The following is a 19,996-nucleotide window of genomic DNA, read 5'->3' as shown; positions in this document are numbered from 1 at the left end:
GTGGGCCCCAAGGAACAGAGCCAGGCTCCTGCCCAAAGCAAGGGCACTGCACATCCACAGCAAGCAGCAGCACACACCCCAGTGCCAGCCCCTGCCTCCCCAGGCAGCTCCCCTCAAAGGCAAACTCCCTTGGTGCAGCCACTTTTTGAAGTGTTTCCTTGAGCAATTGACTCAATCACTTATAATCCTTTCAGGGAGGATAATTAGCTACAGGAAAATGTTGTCTATTTATATGCATTAATGGAAATAACACTGTCTGGAGAATATATGGTTAGATGACACATCCCAGAGCTGTGTTCAGTTGCTTGCTGAGCAATGGGAGCACATACATGGGGTTTATTTGCTTTCTTCTCTGCTGGTTAGTCTTCACAGCAATTTGGCCTTTCTCTCCATAAATCTACATTTCCTTACCTCCCCCAAAACTGCAAAGCCTGGCTGACTATAAAGGTTAATTATTATCGTGTAGACAGAAAACTACTGAAAATATGACAGAGACTCCATTACTAACTTCCCATTACAAGAACAAACCTCAAAACCTGGCTTTGCCTCCCAAGTTCTCGTTGGTGCTGCCTGGCTGTAGGCAGAGACATTTTCACTAGAAAATGTTTCTCAGTTTGTGTTCCACGGATCACTCAGAGCAGGGAAATCCTGCACAGGGCTCTATGACGGATGGTTCAGGACACAGCCTTGCTACCAGGGGACTTAGAGTTTCAGCAGGGAGGGAAAGCACTGGGGCTGTGAGTGAAGACACCTGAGAAATGAACCCAAATGCTCTGATTGCAGGGATCATGTTGGGAAGAATGGGGAACAGCGGCGTCCCTTTGGTCAGCTTTTGCCAGTGTTTGAATGAATCTGTCATGAAGATAGTGGCAGTTGCTGTTTGGTAAGTAACTGTTTTGCTAAGAAAAACAGTATTTTTTAAAAAGGGTAAGAACATTTCAACAGAATAAAATGCACAGAAATTTCATACATTTATTTCCAGGGAAATAAACGAGGATGAATAACTCTTAGTTTTGCAGGGCCTCAGCATTTGAGGATGCACATACATCTGTCCCTGGTCTGTACCATCCTTTTGACAGGGCACCCTCTATGTTACTCCCAAATGACAGAACATGGTACAGCTGGGTGGGGTGTGCTGTATGCCCCAAGGGCACTGCCGATCCCTGGCCATGCCAAGGGGGATCACAGCCACCCAGGCCACACAAGGGAGCAGCATGATGGGATGTTCTAGCTGGTACCTCCATCCCTTCCAGCACTGCTGCAGACCCAGCCAGACCTGCCAACACACCTGCCCCAAAGAGCAGGTGGCTGCCAACAACACGAGCTATCAGCTCAGCACCTTCTCCCCACTTCAGGATGTCCCCCAGTGTGGCTCAGCCTGATGTGGGACAGGGAGCCAGCACTCAGCCCACATTCTCTCTTTCCAGCTTCGTGGTTCCAATCTGACTGACCTGGGTCAGGGAATGATTGCTTGGGTGGATATGTCAAAGGAGCTAGTTTATTTCTGGAAAATGAGGAAGTAGTGTCAAGTCTCTAGAGATAACACAGCTGCAAGTGGAAGATGGCTGGCTGCTCCCAGATTTATTTCTTTTCAATTCAAAGCTTTTTGGCATCCATGACTTTGTCCGCAGCTGCGCACAGAAGCACAACAGTTTTTTATAAAGCACCTGTCCAGAGTGGATTCAGAAACCAACAATTCTTCTGCCTATTTATCTGCCCCAAACCAAACCCCCAGGCAGTCCAAGAGCATGTCTAATGCATGTTGGTGTTTCTCCTCTGTCTTCCAAAGGCAACATAAATGTTTACTTAAGAGCTTCCAACGAAAATCCATGAACAGCTACACGAACACAAACACATGAGAGGAGCTCAGGATTCACTCCCCCTTTTCCCAGTCATTTACCTGCCTGATGCTAAGTCAGAGCTGCCTTTGGAACCAAAACATTTTAAAGTCATTCCTTGCCAGTGCCATAACCTCAGCTGTGCTGAGGGGGACCCCACAGACAAAACTGTCCAGAGCATCCTGCTCTAGTGTGGAGACAGAACAGCCAAACCCAGACAGGGCAGGTTCCACTGCCACTGCAAGGAGCTGCAGCTCCCACTGCGTGATGGAAGGGAGTTGTCTCCTGATGATGTCTTTCTTTTCGCTCAGGTATTTTCCATTTGGAATTGTGTTCCTAATAGCTGGCAAAATCTTAGAAATGGATGACCCCTCGGCCATTGGGAAGAAGCTGGGTTTCTATGCCATCACGGTGGTGTGCGGCCTGGTGGTGCACGGGCTCTTCATCCTGCCAATGATGTACTTCTTCATCACCAAGAAGAATCCCATTGTCTTCATCAGAGGGATCCTTCAAGCCTTGCTCATTGCTCTGGCCACATCCTCCAGGTATTACAGAGTTTCTAGACAGATCCAATAAAATACCTGCTAGATTCTTACTACAGCTCCCTCTTGGGAAGAGCACACTATTGCTGTAGTGGAGCAGATATATCTGCAGCTGAACAATGGTCTCTGTCCAATTCACTGGTATAAATTTTAAAAATGTGTATCTCAACATTTGGAAGTTATGTGGGAGCCATTGGACAATAATATTTGTCACACTGTTTTCCTTTGGTTTAAAATATATTGGATAAAACCTTTTTTTTTTCATAGAGGACTAGAAAGGAAATAAGTTCTTTTTCCATATTAAAAAAAATGTGCTTCTTAAAAAGTTAATGTATATGAGGGACATGCAGTTTGTTCAGACTTCATTTTTGGTATTAGTGGGGAACCTCCTATTTCAGTCATGTGGAAACATTTTATCCTTTCATCCTTTCCACTGATGTTAGTCTTTGTCTCTTGGTACATTAACAAAAGACTGTGGTTGCAAGCTATTGTCCAGGACTGGGAAAGTATTTAACTGTTCTCCTCAAGGAATAATATCTTTTGCACCCTTTTTAGAGAAGATGCACGAGTTTGAACCATAGCTGAACAAAGGTACAGTGAAAATGGAAACCAGCTTGTGAACAGGCTATGAAAATGACTCCCAACATGGATAAAATGGTGCATGATATGGACTTGAAAGGCTGGAATTGCCTTGCACAGAGCAGAAATGACAATTAAAATAACATTTCTGTGTAGCCAATATGACAACACAGTTTCATGGCATCTGTGGCTGAAGGAATGTAGAAGATTAAAAGAAAGGGGAAGAGGGAATTATTATTTCAGTACAGAAGGTACTGGATTTCCACTGTGACATTTTACAAGGTGTATTTATATATAATAGTTTGCTCTAAAATGACCTATAAAGAGCAGCATGCTGAGAAACACACAATCAAGAAAAATTACATGGTGGGTAGTGCTTAAACTCTAACTACACTTAAGTAATTAAGGAAAGCTTTTTTTATTAGAACGTAAAAAGTTTGTAGCCTGAGATGTCACCACATCCCCAGATACAAGATGAGAATTTTGCACTCAAAGATGTTAATGCTGGAAAAGGCTCATCAGGCTCACATTTGATACACTTAATTTCCTTCCCTGCTTCTCCAGGAATTCTCTTTCTGAAAACTCTGTTGCTGACAATTCAGATTTTTCATCTGTGCCATTCCTTTCATTCTCTTTTTTTTTTTTTTTTCTAGAAGGAGACAGCTTTTACTAAAAATCTGAGTATTTCTCCTTTTAGAAAACAAACAAATGAGTTTTTATTAGTGTAGATGCCTTTAACAAGGGAGATTTAATAAAGACTTACAAGACCAGCAGGTATTCCACCATTTCAAAATCATTACTTTTTTTGATTTTCCATATTATGCATCAACATTGCATTTTGGTTTTATCACCAAGTTAGGAGTCCTTTACTGATCTGGAAACTGATGAGACAGAGGTTTCTGTCTCTGCTGAGCCTCTGCAAGGGAAACCAATTGTTACTTGAGGTTTTTTTCAGCCCCATTTCCTTACCCATTACAAGGTGATGTGAGAGTGCCCCCTGACAGTGGGGAACACACAGGGAATTCAGCTTTCTCTTAAACCTGTGCTTTGACTCTCCTGGGCTCTGACTCCCAGACAAGACCCTGCCTCTGGAGATTTCCAATGCTTTGAGACACTTGAAAAGCACTTGAAATCTTCCTTCAGCTGTGCAAGGAATAATTACTTACAGGCTCAGAGAGGTGTATTGGGAACAGAGCTCTGGCACCAGCTGGCAGCTCAGTCTGCACCAGAACCACCAGCAGGACTCACAGCAGATTTAGTACCATTATTGGCAGAAGCTAAAGTACCACCAAATTTCAGGTGAGTCCTGAGGGAAGGCTCTGAACATAAAGATTTGGGCCTTGGACATTTTTGGATTTAGCTGTTTGTCCCTCTTTAAGAATGTGTGTATTTTGCAAATCCAACACAGGCCCAACATGGTTTCCAATGTTTTTCTGCTCAAATCACAGTGTCTTTTCTAGAGATAGCTGAACTTTTCACCTTCATTACACTGAAAGGAATGGATACTGCACATAACTGAGCTGTTGCCAAAAGAACATGCACAAATAGCTGAGGCTGGACAGGAGAGCTGCCTCTCCTGACAGTCATCACATCTGTATTTGGTTAAATAAGGCTTGCCACAGGGGCATTATATAACACTTGTCATGTGGGTATTGGATTTTCAGATCATCCCAGAGGAGAACAAAGAGTTGATTTTAAGAATACTGATGTGTTTCTTGGAGATGTTTCTGTGTTGGTTCAGGTCTACATCTAAAGATAGAAAGAAAACCATGAGTCAGTGTGCTGATACTCATTGCAGATTCTCTGCACCTGGGGAAAGCTTGTTTTTAAACTAAAGATCAAACTACAAGAAGCAAAAACAATACCATTTACAAAGCCCAAGAATGTAACACAGGAGAACCTGAAAGCCCCTAAGCAGCCATCTGCTGGCAAGGATTTTACTGCATCTCAACATTATTTCTGCTCATTTCCCTTCAGTGAAAGTTTCTGCACCCCATTCTCAGTCCCCTTATGCCTCTCCAGAAACCCCAACCACTGCAATATTTTGGTTTGCACCAATACCAGTGCAGAGGCAGAGGCAGAAAAGCAGAACTTTGTCCAGTGGTGCATCCTTTAGGACACAAATGAACGTGCACAGCTCCTGTTTCCTGCCCCACTGTGAGGTGCACAGCACGTGCTGCCCCTGCCCACCCTGCTCTGCCTGCACATCTGGGCATTTCTGACTCTGCTTTCTTCCCCTCTCACTGCCCCTCATCTTGTCACCTCTTGCCACACTGAAAAAAGCAAAATTCATCTTGATTTTAGCTTTCCTCTTCCAATGGCAAGAGGGAATTTTGTTTTTCTAGGTCATCTTTCCATATCATTAATGAATTAAAGCAGCATCTTTTCAGTGGTACATCCCATCAAAAGGAGCAATTTTCATCTTCTCTGAAGACAAATTATAAACCATGAGTTTTTCAAGGGTTTTGCTGCTTATGAAACACTAAGATCTTGGCTATTGCACAGTGTAAATTAAAGGCAGATTTAGAAAGGGGAGATGAGATCAGTTTGCTGATTTTTTGGAGCAAATATCAAAATGCATTTGAATGATAAGATAAACAGAGCAGGCTGAACAGCTGTTCTTCCACAGTGACTGGCTGTCTTTGTGGCTCTCACTAGTAAGAGCTTGGCCTGGGCCACCATTAGCTTATGCTCAGTCTCTGCAGCTGCAGCATTTTATCCTAAAATTCAGATAAGACTCTGAAAATGTATTTTTAATTGTTAGAGTTAATGCTGGCAGAAGATACTTCTCAGCTGAAAGCTTCGGGTCAGTTTTTAAAAGATTTAACAGATTAAGATCAGTGCTTTAGAGTATTTTTTTTCTTTTAATAAATATTAAATGTCAGGCTTTAATGTTACTGCTCCACTGTTTAACACTAGATAAAAACAGCTTTCAAGAAAACAAACTTCACCAAGTTTAACTAGAAAGACAAACTAGCCAAATTATTTGATAATGTCTTTTATAATATTGAAATTGTATATTAATATTACTCCAAAAGTACAGTAGGACCTCTTTTTTTCCCCTTTGCCTTCTGAGAGCTACCAATAGCCACAGCCTTAAATGAGACAAATATTTCTGGGGTGTGCCAGATGATACAATATGAGTAAAAATGGAACATCATTGGACAACCTCTTCTAGGATGTTCCACACAACTTTTACCAGCTGTATTCAGGAAAAGTTCATTTCTGTGAAACAGGAGCTGAAAGGGTAACCAGGGATGTAAAGCAGCAATCTGCTAAGTGAGAGGTTAAAAAGACTGCTTGGGTCAATCCAGGCTGAGAGAGGACAAAGCTGATTTTTAACATCATGTGTTGCAACAGCTGATGGTGCAAGGAGAAATATAGAAAGCACATAAAAGCAAATTTAGTGCAAATTGAGAAGACTACCTCTAGATCATAAATGAAATTTCTCATCTGAGCAGAGAGTTCTGGAAAGTCTTTCAGCAGGAGTAGAGGTAGGACACACATCCTACTAAGATGCAGTGTCAGAAATTTGAGTGAGACAATGTAGTAGTTGCCTGTCTAAGAAAGTACAAGAATCTGGAAATTTGTTTTCTTGCATGTTTTTCATCATCATTGCATTTACATTCTGACCATTTTCTTTATTATTGTAATATTTAACAGACAACAAAGCCAATGTGTTGTTATGTGCCTTAGAAATTTTACTTCAGGCAGCATAAAATTCAAATGAAAGACATCTAACTGTGAGATAGTGAACAAGTTTAAAAGTTCAATTCTTGCAAAAACAGTGTCATAAAATCTGCTTACAACAATGGAAACAGATACAGATTTTGCTGGTTGGGCCATTGGTATTATGAGGTTGTTTTGCACAATATTTTACACATATCAACCAAACTGTAACATGTTAATCAGCTGAAATTTGCACATTTGACAGCTCAGCTCTCTGCCCTCAGAACAGGCAGACACTCAGGTTTAATATTCTGGTATGTCAGAGCATGGGCAGGGTGGCAAGGACTTGTAAGATTACCTTTTTGTCCTCATTTCCACCCAAAGAAATTAGACAGGGTTGTGTTACAGAAAAGCCAAATGTCTGAGGGAAGACTGTCCTGAAAAACAAGTAACTCTCCAAAACTGAGTAGCTGCAGAAAAGAGAGACAATGAGTTAAATAATTTTTTCTTGGTGAAGCCTCTAGTCAGAACATCTAGAAATGCTACTGAGTCTGCTCCTGGTTGCAGCTGCTCCCAGGGCTTTCAGTTCCACATGATTTGTGAGCCTCAGCCTCTCCTTTTATGAACATTTTATGGCAAACAAGAAGCAGAGAATTTCAGTCATTCACAAATGACCATGTGAAAAATGACAGGCATTTCTCAAGAGAGAAATGACATCTCCTGAGCAGCTTGGGGATTATGGGGTTATGCTTTGCTGTGTTTGTTTTTCAAAGTAAATATTGATTAAACACTAGGACTGCCTGAAATGAAAAGTTTACTATACCCCAATTACAGGAGGTAATCAGATTTCCATTGCTTTCTTACCTTTCCAGCATATTTATATACTTAGAGAAAGACTTTGGTATGCATTTCCAGGCAGTCACTGCCAGTTTGTGGTACATAATTCAGTAGTTAGACTTCATAAAGTTATAGAAAACAGAGCTATCATACTGAAAACATAGCCTTGTCTTTTCTCTTTTGTGTTTCCACAGCAGGAAGTTACTTTTCCTTTCCAAACACGGTTCCTTTCCTCAAACAGCTTGCACAAATATGAAATGACAACTCCTACTCATGGAAACATTTTGCTTAGGCATTCCTGCAAACATGGGGTTGTGATTTCAGAGTTTCTGGAATTCTTCTGTGCTTTCATGGAACATTTGCAACAATTGAGATAGAATTTGCAGATGCAATGTGTTATCTTCAATGGTCATTATAAGATTTAGGTATTGGAGCCATTGTGATGTGAGGGTCACTACACACAGTGACAGAGCAATCTGAACTGCCAAACCAGGGGGACGACACCTGGATTTCCTGGCTCAGGGCATGTAAATCACAGGACAACAGGACACTGAAGATCACAGTGTCACCATACCGTATTTCCCCTGTTACCATCTTTTTTAAGAGGTAACTTTGGAATAATTTTAAAGAAGTTTGCTATATTACATCTATTAAAATAGTCAGCAGCTCAGACAGTGAGCAGTGTATTAAAGTTGGTATAATAACAAAGAAAATATTTTGTGATTTGTGTACTTTTTCAGTGGTGTTACTTATTTTCCATACAAACTAATGTGCCATAAAAAATACCCCCTTACTCACTTGAATGCAGTCTCATTACTCATAACATCAGTGAATGAGACACTACATGGTAAAATGCAGAATGTTACCAAAAGGCTGATAAAATATACAAATGAATATATGTTAGTGTGTTAGTATTTAAAAATGTGTGCCTCTTATTAAAAATGAGAAAATAAATGACCATACAGTGTTTTGTTAGTTGTCTCAATTAATGAAAACAAAAATCAGAAATATTTTTTAGGGTACCACGCTCAATTTAAAATGAATACCTGTCAAATGTTCTTATATCATTCCATTCTATTCCACACACATCTTATTTACATGTGTACACATTATTGTAGGACCTGCAGTTATGTGGTTGTTGTATGGTCAGACAAGGGATGGGGGCAGATCTGTCCCAGGGAAAAAATGGGATTTTATATTCTTAAACACAGACATTTTGTCTGCAACTTTTATTTTCAGCCTGCTGTTGATAAGATCTTTGTCTAACCCTTGCAGAAATAAAAAATTGTTTACACATGAGGTAGGCCTGAAAGGAAATGTTTTTAGAAACCATGAGTGTAAAACAGTTTTCAGAGATTTTAGTAATAAGCAGCAGAGGATATTACTCCCTTTCTTTGCATTTGCGTGTATAACACTGCCTCTGTGGGAATTCTGTCCATTTGCTTCTGAAACAGGGAAAGAGAGAAAAATATTGCTAACTTTGGGAAGCAAAATTGGCACTAACTCCAATATTTATATGTGTAACTGTCTTTATCCTCCAGCAAGCAAAGGAGTGAGTTCCGTGGCAAGTGAGTCCCGGGCAGAGCAAGGAGCGAGAAGCTCTCATGGTTGTGTGAAACTTCCCCTGCCAGGACAAGGTTTGCCCCAATTCCTCAGGAACAAAAATAACCCAGTGTGTTGTTGTGTGCTGTTGTGCAGCTCAGCCACTCTGCCTATCACTTTCAAGTGCTTGCTGGAGAACAACCACGTGGACAGGAGGATCGCGCGCTTCGTGCTGCCCGTGGGAGCCACCATCAACATGGACGGGACCGCGCTCTACGAGGCCGTGGCCGCCATCTTCATCGCCCAGGTCAACAACTACGAGCTGGACTTTGGGCAGATCATCACCATCAGGTACACACCCAAATTCCACATGCTGGGGTTTGCACAGAGTCATGGAAGCAGCTGAGTTGGAAGGGACCCATCAGGGCCATCGTTTTGTTGAGTCTGAGGCCCTGCTCTTGTTTGTAGCAAGAACAAAACTCATCTCTGCTGTTGTCATGCATATTACAGCGTCCTGATGAGGTCGCTGGGGTGAGAGAAGGATGAGAATCTTGTTTGATGATCAGAAGGCTGGATTTATTGATATATGATCTATAATACATTATAACTATACTAAAAAGAATACGGAGAGAAGTTGCAGAGGCTGCTAAGCTAAGAATAGAATAGACAAGAATGAATAACAAAGTTCTATGTCCAGGGAATCTATCCTCGAGCTTGGTCCTGTGATTGGCCCTTAATTGTACACATGGAACATGAACCAATCACAGGTGCATCCTATTGCAATTCACAGCAGCTGATAATCATTGTTTACATTCTCTTTCTGGGGCCTCAGCTTCCCAGAAGATGAACAAGTCCCAAAGAAAGAATTTCTACAAAAAAATGTCTGCGACACATGCATCCCTCATGGAAGGGTTGTTTCCAAGTAACACAGAGATCAGGGACTGCTCACAGAGAAACTGAAGTGGTCCTGTTCAATAGATGCTTGTGGACACCAGGAAATGTGCTTCTGTTTGAGGATAACTGTCTAAATTTTGCTTTTAGGCAACCCACTGATCACTTCTAGCATTTGAACATTTTATTATTATTAGTGTTTAAAATACTATTTTTAACTTCACAACTCTTTTCAACTTAAAGTCTGATTTGTGTCTTCAAGTGAAAGGAAAAGGTTAAAAAGTTGCAAAACTGGAAGTCTTACATCAAGTAACAGGGAATAGTGTGTGCTGGGAAAGTCTTGCAGGCTTAGGGGAAGAAAGAGGACAGATGCTACTATCAGGGCAGGTTTTCACTAAGATGTTTTTTAATTGTCTTTTCTGCTGCTTGTTAAAGCAGAAAGCTTCATAAACAACCATGCTGTCAGTGGGTAGAGAGTGTTATAGCTGTGTACTCCATCCTTGAAAGGTCTGTAATGGATCCAAAAGACTGGAAGATCCAGCTGAACAATTACTGCCAGAATAACTCCAGTGACTGCCAAAGAATTCCTCAGGGACTGAAACCTGCAGGTTTCCAGCAGGGAACAAATGATTATAAAAACATTCCTCATAGTCAGAGCTTTGTGCAATATATTTGAGATCTGCTTAACTACCCACCCACTGACCTCACCACTGCCCCATTTACACTGCTGGGCCTTGCCCATCTTCTGCTGGACCTGAAAACCCTCATGACAAGAAGAGTCCTGAAACCAACCCCAGATGACAGCTGAGGTTTGCTAATGGGCTTCTGGCAGGACCTGGTTGGACTACAAAAAGAAGAAATAAATTGTGCCCATATGAGCTCTGCTTCAGGCTTACACTCTCTCTGAAAACTGTTGGAATGAGCCTGTGCTAAAATTTAAGTCTTTTGTGATTTGGAATTTTGAGATTTTTTTTTAGCATGTGATGCTAAAACATGGCAGAGCACGAGCAGATATTGCACACACTTTGAAGTAAAGAACAGTAATTTAAAAAATGAAGTAGAAGGGTCATAGCAAATGGGAAGACTGTAAGCTCTAACTTTTTCTTAGCAGAGCCTCCTTTTATCTCTTTTACCCCCCACATTAAGTGCTAGTACATAAGGACCAGACAGAAGTAAAACAGTAGACTGAAAATGCAAGTAAAGACTGGGGGAAATCCAAGAAGAAAAGAAAAATAAAAAGATGCACAAATGAGGAAGCTAAACAGGAAATCATGGTGGACTCAGTACCATCAATGATGTCATCCAAATTCAAACAGTATTCTATAGGCCAAACCTACCCTAGATCTTGATACTTTAGGACCTGGAGATTTAAAATTCAAATAATTCTGAATGCCAGGATATTTTTGCCAGAGGGAAAAAAATATTGGACAAATAATCAGTCTACTTTGCTCATAGTTTGTAAAATCCAGGTTAACAGTTTCTATCAATGCAAACATTGACATAGCAGAGAAAGAAAGTAAAGATTTCCATCAACTGATCATCTTACAGAAAAAACCCTCTATATTAAGGTGAAGATGGAATGGAATAGCAGATGAGCTTGCTTGTAAAATCTTAGTTAAATATTCCTGGTTTTATTCCCAAATAAGTCCTGAGACTGTGGCCTGATGCAAGAGGCAGAAGCAGTCTGATGAGGCAGCCATTTCCTAGCACTAACTGGAGAGGCTTTCAATGTGAATTACAGTTATCTCTTACTCAGCTACTGAACTTCTGTCCCTTCCTATCTATCCTCTATTGCAAAGTTATTAGGATACTACACATGTTAACTTCTGCAAAGTTTAATTTTAGGTCTTTCCCCTTCCCTATCACACCCACATGCTAATGTATTTTTTTTTATTTTAAAAAAAGGGCTCTAGGTAGAAATGTTGCTGCTGCTGCTGTACTGGTACACTGTACAGATGTAAGCAAGGGACTGGATATCCCTGTGCTTCAGTTTCCATATGGGTGAATACACTTATCCTCATTTTCCATAGTAGGTTAATGAGACTTAACTGCTTGCCAAAAGCCCTGACATTCTTGACTGATGAATGCAGAGGATTATCAGTGTAAATGCTTTCTGTCATCCTTTTACAACTGTCAACATTTGTTCTTTGTCTCTCTGCTGGATGGCCTAGCTCTTGGAAGTCACTAGTTTGGTGGAAATGAATACATCCAGTCACTTTTGCTCCTGGAAAAAGGAATTAAATCCCTTCCTTAAAAATAACATTATGAAAAAAATGTTAAACCTGCCAGGTCCACTCTTGCCCTGGTCTCCCACTCATTTCTACTTGCCTGGCTGAAGAAGTTGTATGAAGGTCAAGTAAAAATACTTACCAGAAACTGAACATGTACAGTCACATTCAGGCTTGCTTCATACTTATATCCAAGTAAGCAAAGCCATGTGCTGTGCAAGGGCTTCACCCTGGCCCAGCCTCTTTACCCTTGGCCCAACCCTTGGGACAGATTGACAGTGAAGGCCCAGGCAGGGCCAGCCGAGGATTTGCCCATGGTGACCCAGAGGTGTCTGGTGGGAACTGGGCTGCCAAGGACAACAGCCACGAGTGGGGCTGGCAGGCTCCGGGCACACAGCTCTGGGTGCTGTCATCACCCAGGAGAAGCTGGCAGAACTCAGCCCACAGCCTGGCTGGCCCCTCTGCTCTGCACCTTTGATACTGGCAGAGACCAGAACTGCCCCACCCGTGCCAAGGCTGCCAAGGCTGAGGGTGAGAATTTAGCCCTGGGCAGACACTTTGGCCTGTCCTTGCTGTCTCACCTGGATTCTGCCAGGTGAGACAAAACACTGGCACTTCCACGCAGTGCCTTGTGTAAGAGCATGGTTTAGGAACATGGTGTGGTTTCTTCCAGAAAGTAAAGCTTATTCCTTTCTTTCCTTGTTCAAGTATCACAGCAACAGCTGCCAGCATAGGGGCTGCAGGCATCCCACAAGCTGGCCTGGTGACAATGGTCATTGTTCTCACCTCAGTGGGGCTCCCAACAGATGACATCACATTGATTATTGCTGTCGACTGGGCGCTGTAAGTAACACAATTTGTATACATATATATATATATAAATTACATTTATATAATATAAATATGTGTGTGTGTGTAGATATAGATATAGATATAGATATAGATATAGATAAGATATATGTATCTTATATATATATATAAGAAGTGATTCTTTCTTTGAAATGGTATTCATGTAGCCTTACATTAAAAACTCTGCTGATGTGGACATTATATTGAAATAGATAGACAAATAAGGGAGTCTAGATGAGTCTTGGAAATATGTCTTGCATGGAAAGGCTGAAGAAATGGAGTAAATTTAGGCTAAAACCAGAGCTGGAAAGGTCACCACAGCAGCTTTTTACATAGATAAGATTGTCCAGAAGAGGACATCGGTCAATCTTCACATTCACAGGGAGGGAGGATAAAGAAGTAGAACAAAGTACCTACCTCAAGTCAGATCCCAAAAGAACTTAAGAACTACTTTTATCTAGGACAGTCAGGCAGTGGAAGTGGCTGCACCTAGCCAGGCTGGATGATGATCTTCAAGACCAGTTTGAAGGCTGAGCCAGACAAATGTGCTTAAGGGGCAACTCTGGACCTTTCCTCGGGCAAGGATAAGGGGCCAGCATTCCTAGGAAACATGGTTTGCCTGCACTCTACTTATCAGCCCACCGACATTGCAAGGCCTCCATGTCAGAGTAGTGAAGCACTCTGCAAGAGGCCTGAGCCACTGCCAAAGCCAGCAGGTAGCACTGGCACCCCTGGCACCCCTGCACCCATGACAAGAACCATGCAGCACGGGCATGGTGAGGGCTGTGGATGGCTACTGCTCTGTAACCCCAGCACAGCCAGCCTGAGCGCTGGCACCAGGAATGTCTGCCTCTCACCACAGGTCCTGATGCAATTCTGTGCTCTCTGATTTCAGGGCTGAATAGGCAGCACCTGCTTGCAGCCCCCAATTCTGCAAGTGCAGCTGCTCTGTAGAGAGGGCACTTTGCTGCATCCCCAGTCAGGGGGCATTTACAGCACAGCCAGGGGCTGAAACTTAACACAGTCACGATGAAAGAGATTTGCATCACCCATGAGAAGAGTCACTTCAAAAATTCATATGGAGTGGTTTATTTGAACTCTCAACTTTCATGTAAATGCTGATGAATCAATCAATTTTGAATAGTCTAGGAAGATGAATCATAAAATACTGGTCCCTAGCTCATTAGCATGTCAGTTAACTGTGTAACTAGCATATGCATACACAAGGAAATATCCAGATTATTTTTATTTAAGCTATATAAAATATATCTCCTTTAATATACGGAGCTTCATTACATCTGGGTAAATTGTGTTACAAGCCCATTCTGTTATATATCCTATTTTACTCAACTTTTAGCCACTTTTTTTTTTTGTATGAAGAATTGTGAGAAAAAATATTTTCTGTCCAGTGTAACAGAATGTTATTATTATTAGCATTAATAGAAGTCATGAATCTTGTGTTGTATGAATACTTAAGACTGTATTACAAAAGCCTTTTCCCTCTATATTGCTCAGTTTTTGCCCAGCTCTTGCAACATCAACATTTCATTGTTTTTCCAGTAAGCCTTCCAGTGTACATGGGAATTATTCTTCTTTTTGTCTTACACAACTTTTCAAAACAACAGAGAAAAGATTTTTCAGGCTATAGCTCCAGATGGCATTAAAAAGTGAGTAAGGAATAGACCCAATTTTCTGTCTTTTGCAGATGACCTTTCAAACAAAAAGCATATTTCTGTATTTCGGCACTTGGTGGTTTCAAGAGCCTGCAGATGCAAAGTGTCAACATGGTTGACACGACGAATATTTTCAGTATTAGTTTTGGAAGTACTGGAGTATGAAGAATGCTTAAAGAAGGCTGGTTAGATGATCTCACGAGACTGAAATACCCATTACAATGCACTGCAGGTATTACAACTCTTAGGTAGCCATAATGTGTATGTGACCTTCATACCTTTAGCTAGTGCTTAGAGACAGAAAGAAGAAAAGCAAAATGCTTCCTAGCTCATTTTCAAACACAAGGTAAAAATTTTACATCTTTAATAATATCAATTAGAGCTCAAATATCACTAACTCACACGTTTGCACTGAGAGAAATGCCACCAGCAGCAGGCTGGCCTCTCAGTGGAGAAATGGCAATGGTGTGTGCTGTGATTCTCCTGATGCACAGTGCAGACTGCTCCATGCACTCAGAATGGGAAACACAACTGTGCCAGGCAGTCCCTTTGCTTAAGAGTTTCAGTGTAGAGCACTGTTTCCTTGGGAAAATCCTGCCTTGAAAAGATGCTAATTAGAGCTCAAAAGGGAGCTCAAACTCTTGAGCTCTGCTCATACAGCTTCTTCTCTACCACAGCTGACTTGTTGCACAATCCAAAATTCACAACACTGAATATCTTTCCAAGAATCACTATTTGATAATCAAAAGGAAAGAAGTCAATGTGTAACAGGAACTTTTATCAGTATGTGCTGTAACTGCTTTTTTTCTCTGTTTAACATGTTCTTGTGGAAATTTTCTTCAAGGCAAAACCCTAAATCAGAACAGCAGGAATTAAAAAAAAATTGATTGAGCAAACAAGTGTAGGACTGGGTCCTGGAGTCAACAACTGTGTCTAGGTGTAGGCTGTGGAATATTATTGCTGAAGTTACACACAGTTGTATGCACAATTTGGTAACTCCACACACAAATAAGCTGTCATGCAGGAATTTTCATGATAATTAAGCAGGCAAATGCATAAACATTTATATGCACTGAGTACCTGCTTAAAATATCTGGAAAAAAAATCAGCACAGAGTTTCAATTCTTTTCTATATTAAGATACAGAATCAGAAATCAGGGCAGTGTTGATATTGGACCATCACTGACTTTAATGAGCCAAACATCTGGAGATTTCTGAACCTCCATTTTATAACCTACATTTATAAATTAAGTTACTAATATGACAGAGTTTTCAGATGTATATGTTTTTCTTGGAAAAGACGTGACGTATTTCAGACTTAGAAGCTATATGATCTATCTGAAATCTCATCAATTTTAACTAATGGGTTCCAGGATGATTCAAGTGTAACACTTGTCTTTGACAGCCAGTTGCTTTTGTCTATTTACAATCCATATTTTAATAAATTTATTTTTAGACAGTGTGTAAAAGGTGTAAACAGGGAAGAAATCCCATAAGTGAATAAATGAAAATCAGTTCAACTATATATGCACAAAATACTGTCAAGCATACAAATTTAAATTGGAAAAGGTAACTGAAAATGAAGAGTCTTTAAGAACTACTGCATAGGCTGCAGAAGAGCCAAAGTCACCACAGGTTTTACAGGAATAAACATTACTTAAATATGTTCAGTGGCTGCTTGGTTTGTGAGTGTAGTTACATAGCAATCTTCTGAGTTATTTTGATTGTATCCTGCCCACTCTACCAACAAAATAATCTTCTTAAGTAGCACTTTGGTTGCTAAGATTGGTACCATGATCAGTAATAAAAGGGACTGGTTGTGCTGGCTGATCTCTGCTTTTATTGAATTCGGACATTTGCAGCACCAGTCTCCAAATCAGGCCATGCTGCTGACCTTAACATATAAACTGGGACAGAAATGCAGGTGTGATGTGCAGTTCCACCTTTTCAGTGCTCAATCAGTTTGCATCTCTCGGGGGACACAGCTGCTCCACTTGGCTCAGCTGCACAATCAAGTGTGTGGCAGCACAGCCCATCAAGCTCAGAAAAGGCTGGAGAACCCAAATTACCTGTTCAATAACTACAGGATGCCTGACACCAACCTTCTTAACACTTCTAAACATTTTAGCTCATAAAGCCAGCAAAAATGGCCTTCAGGCATAATTACAGCTGCTGGAGGCACAGGAATTTCCCCAAAGAGCCAACAGCTCACCATTACTGTTTCATTTTGCAGAGACAGGTTCAGAACGATGATCAATGTCCTGGGGGATGCGCTGGCTGCTGGGATCATGGCCCACATCTGCCGGAAGGAGTTTATCAAGGACGGTGACGAGGTAACCACACTGTGAGCCAGGGTGTGCTGGGCTATGGCAAAGAACCTGTGAGCTCCCACTCCCACATTTGGCTCCTCCATTTATAAAGGATGTTTCAGAGAGAGGACAGAATTGGGCAGCTTAGCACATGGGGTGGAGGGGTCTTTTTCCATGAGGTCATGTGAAAAACCACTGGAGTTCAGAGCCTCCAAGGCAGCTGTGTCTGGCACACTGGGGATGAGAGCAGCAGAAGCAGCTGCACTTTCCTGCAAATGCATGAGATGCTGGGACTGTGAGTCCCACACCCAGCACCCAGGTCCTGACTGGCCAGTTATTTGTGCTGCTAGAGGTGTGACCAGCAACAGAGCAGGGTGACAGATGTCCCTGACTATCTGTGTGGAGGGAGAGGTGAAGGTCTCCATGAGTGTGGATATGTGTAATCAATGAGCTCACATCAAAAGGAACTACCCTGGGCATTGCAAGCCCCTAAGTCAGCATAATCTGAAGCCACCCTTGCAATAATTCTGTTTCCAGACTAGCACAAGCACATGACTCCATTCTAGACTTCATTCTCAGACATCTTCACGCTTTCTTTATTTAATACAAGTCCCTCCTTAGAGCTTTGTTTTTTCCTCCTCTGTATCTTATTTCATACAGCACACATACCTCTGTATTCTGCCCCTGCCTCCCTCAGGTCCTATGCATTTTCTTCTTCCTCTCTGGCATGCATAATTCAGTCTCTCCTTGTAACAGGAACTCATCATGTCCTTCTTTCAATCTTTGACAAAGGAGATTCCTAATTCCATGAGCCCACCAGATTTGGAGGTGCTAATCTCCAACCATTTCAGCTCATGGCAGACTCTCATTACCTTTCTTCAACAAAGGCAGAATAGCAATGCAGGAACATTTCTTCATCGGGACTGATCTTCACAAGACAAGTTTCATTTCTGTGCATCATCTGTAGTATTCTACACAAATGCAACATTTTGTTTCTATCATTATTTCTCCCATTCTGCAATTTTGAGGTCAATCCCATCCTCATGCCTTCCTGCAACATTCATTTAAAAGCCCTGCTCTTTCAAGTAGTATGTAGAAAGACAGGCAGTGTCCTCTGAGGTAATCAGCACCTGCAGTAATTACTGATGACAGGATTACGACTGACTACAGGGGCTACACTTGCAGCTGCCTACAAAGCCCCTAAAACACAGCCTATGGCAAGGGAGGTCATCCATTACAAAGCCAAGTGTAGGCTGAGCTCCTGCATAACACAGGCCTCCTGACATTTCACTGCTGGATTTAGAACTTGGTCAGAACTTAAGAAGAGATGTTGCAGTAATATGAAATCCCTCCTGAAGGATTATTTAGTCATCTGTGATGAGATTTTTCTTTGAATCATGCTCTGTAATGGTATTAAAATATACTGCTAGTCTGCCATACATTTTGGCTGCATAATTTGTGCAGTTAGTAATATATACCCAAAGGCCATATTTTCTCAGCTGCAAGCCCACCTCCTTTCTTTGCCAATATTTACGTCTTACTTTCCCCATCAGAATCTGGCTTGATCTAAAGAACACTTCAATATTTAACTTATGAATCAGTTAATAAAATCCCCTTTATTTCTTTCAAAACAGAGAAAACTGAAGAGACGGGTGTTATTTTATTGGGTTAGAAGAAAGGCATAAGGCAACAACAAATGATTTGTTGGTCTATTTAATTGCACCCAAGAGCAAGCACTGCCCAGAGCTCAGCACACTGGCCATTGAGAGTCTTTACCTTTTGAAGTGAGCCCTGGAATTCTGGTCTCTATTTATCCTACTTGTATCATTTTACCAATGGCAAGCAGCTGTTACGAGTGTAAGTTCAATTAAGAGCTGTGACAGAATTTGCATTTTTACACAGACTCCTTTGCTTCACGCAGATGGTGCAAAGATGCTTTAGTGTATATGAGAAACAGCTTCTGGAAGTCCATGGGGGCTCTAGATAATCCTGGTGAATGTAAAGCAGCCCACAGGCTTTCCAAATAAAAATTCCCTTCCTGTTGTATACAGCAATCAGTGGCAGTATTCCAGATCTTAATGCTTTTCACATAGGTGCCATTGATCTGTGAAACTAAGCCTGTTAACATCCATCAGATTGTGGCTTACCAGAGAAATGGCTGTGTGAAGACCATGAATGAATCTCGTGGACCAGAAACAGTGAAAGGGTTGCAGCACCATATACCCATACAAGTGGAGCAAGAAGAAACTCCAGTGGAGAATCACACTAAGAAATCCAACAGTAAAGACCACTGCACTATTGAAATAAATGAACTAGAAACAAATGTGTGACTGCCACACTCAGAGGTATCTCACACCCCAGTGACCTGATACCCAATCTCTACCTCACAGCTGGAAGAAGGACTCTTTGCCTTGAACAGGAAAGCGTGGATTTATCGCCACCCTGCTTGTACTGGAGCTAGGAGACCAGCTGTGAACGTCAGGAAAGGCACACAGCTTGCAAGAGACATGGGCTTCTTTAGGTGGAAGATTTTACTACTGAAAAATTAACTAATGGACTGCTACTGTTTTATTCTGCACTCACTGACTTCAATATGGTATTTGACACTCCTTTGATTTCCTTTTTTTTAAGCTTTTTTTTATTTGACCCTTTTTGATTTTCTAACCAAAGCCTTTTTTTGTGAATCTCAGTAATTACTGACACTGTAGATTTTTTGCTATGTGAAAATGTTTCACCGAAATTGCTAAAGATACTAATTTTGTCTAATATTCGCTAAATATAGAGTCTGTGCTTAGTTTTAGAACAGCAGTAAGAAAATCACACTGATTTCCTGATCTCAAGGGGTTCCATCTATTCCTAAATAACAGTGCAATCACAGGGGAAGGGAAGTGTGCATTTGTGCAAGAAAGGGCATTAAGGTAACTGTGATGGGCAGCCTTCAGAGACAGGCAGTCAAGTGGGATACCTAACACAAAGATTTCCTAGGTCACTGCAGAGCACAGTTTGCCTTCCAAGTGCCAGATTTATTAACCTTTTTTT

At 41.3% G+C, this 19,996-nt stretch overlaps 1 protein-coding gene across 1 annotated transcript in view; it reads left to right on the top strand.

Moving 5' to 3' along the window:
* Positions 1–19,287, top strand: part of SLC1A7 (solute carrier family 1 member 7) — a 47,774-nt gene extending 28,487 nt beyond the window's left edge. Inside the window, exons 6-11 of the mRNA XM_054285979.1 lie at positions 784–883; positions 2,150–2,383; positions 9,164–9,358; positions 12,835–12,969; positions 16,882–16,981; positions 19,051–19,287. Of these exons, the coding sequence (XP_054141954.1) occupies positions 784–883; positions 2,150–2,383; positions 9,164–9,358; positions 12,835–12,969; positions 16,882–16,981; positions 19,051–19,287 (1,001 nt within the window). The remainder of the gene's footprint in view (positions 1–783; positions 884–2,149; positions 2,384–9,163; positions 9,359–12,834; positions 12,970–16,881; positions 16,982–19,050) is intronic.
* The last annotated feature ends 709 nt before the right edge of the window (positions 19,288–19,996 follow it).

This window comes from Melozone crissalis, unplaced genomic scaffold, assembly GCF_028551555.1.
Source record: "Melozone crissalis strain CALT ecotype California unplaced genomic scaffold, PUWL_Pcris_2 ptg000045l_1, whole genome shotgun sequence".
NCBI lineage: Eukaryota > Metazoa > Chordata > Aves > Passeriformes > Passerellidae > Melozone > Melozone crissalis.
Note: the sequence above shows the minus strand (reverse complement) of the source record. Positions and strands in the feature narration are given on the sequence as shown.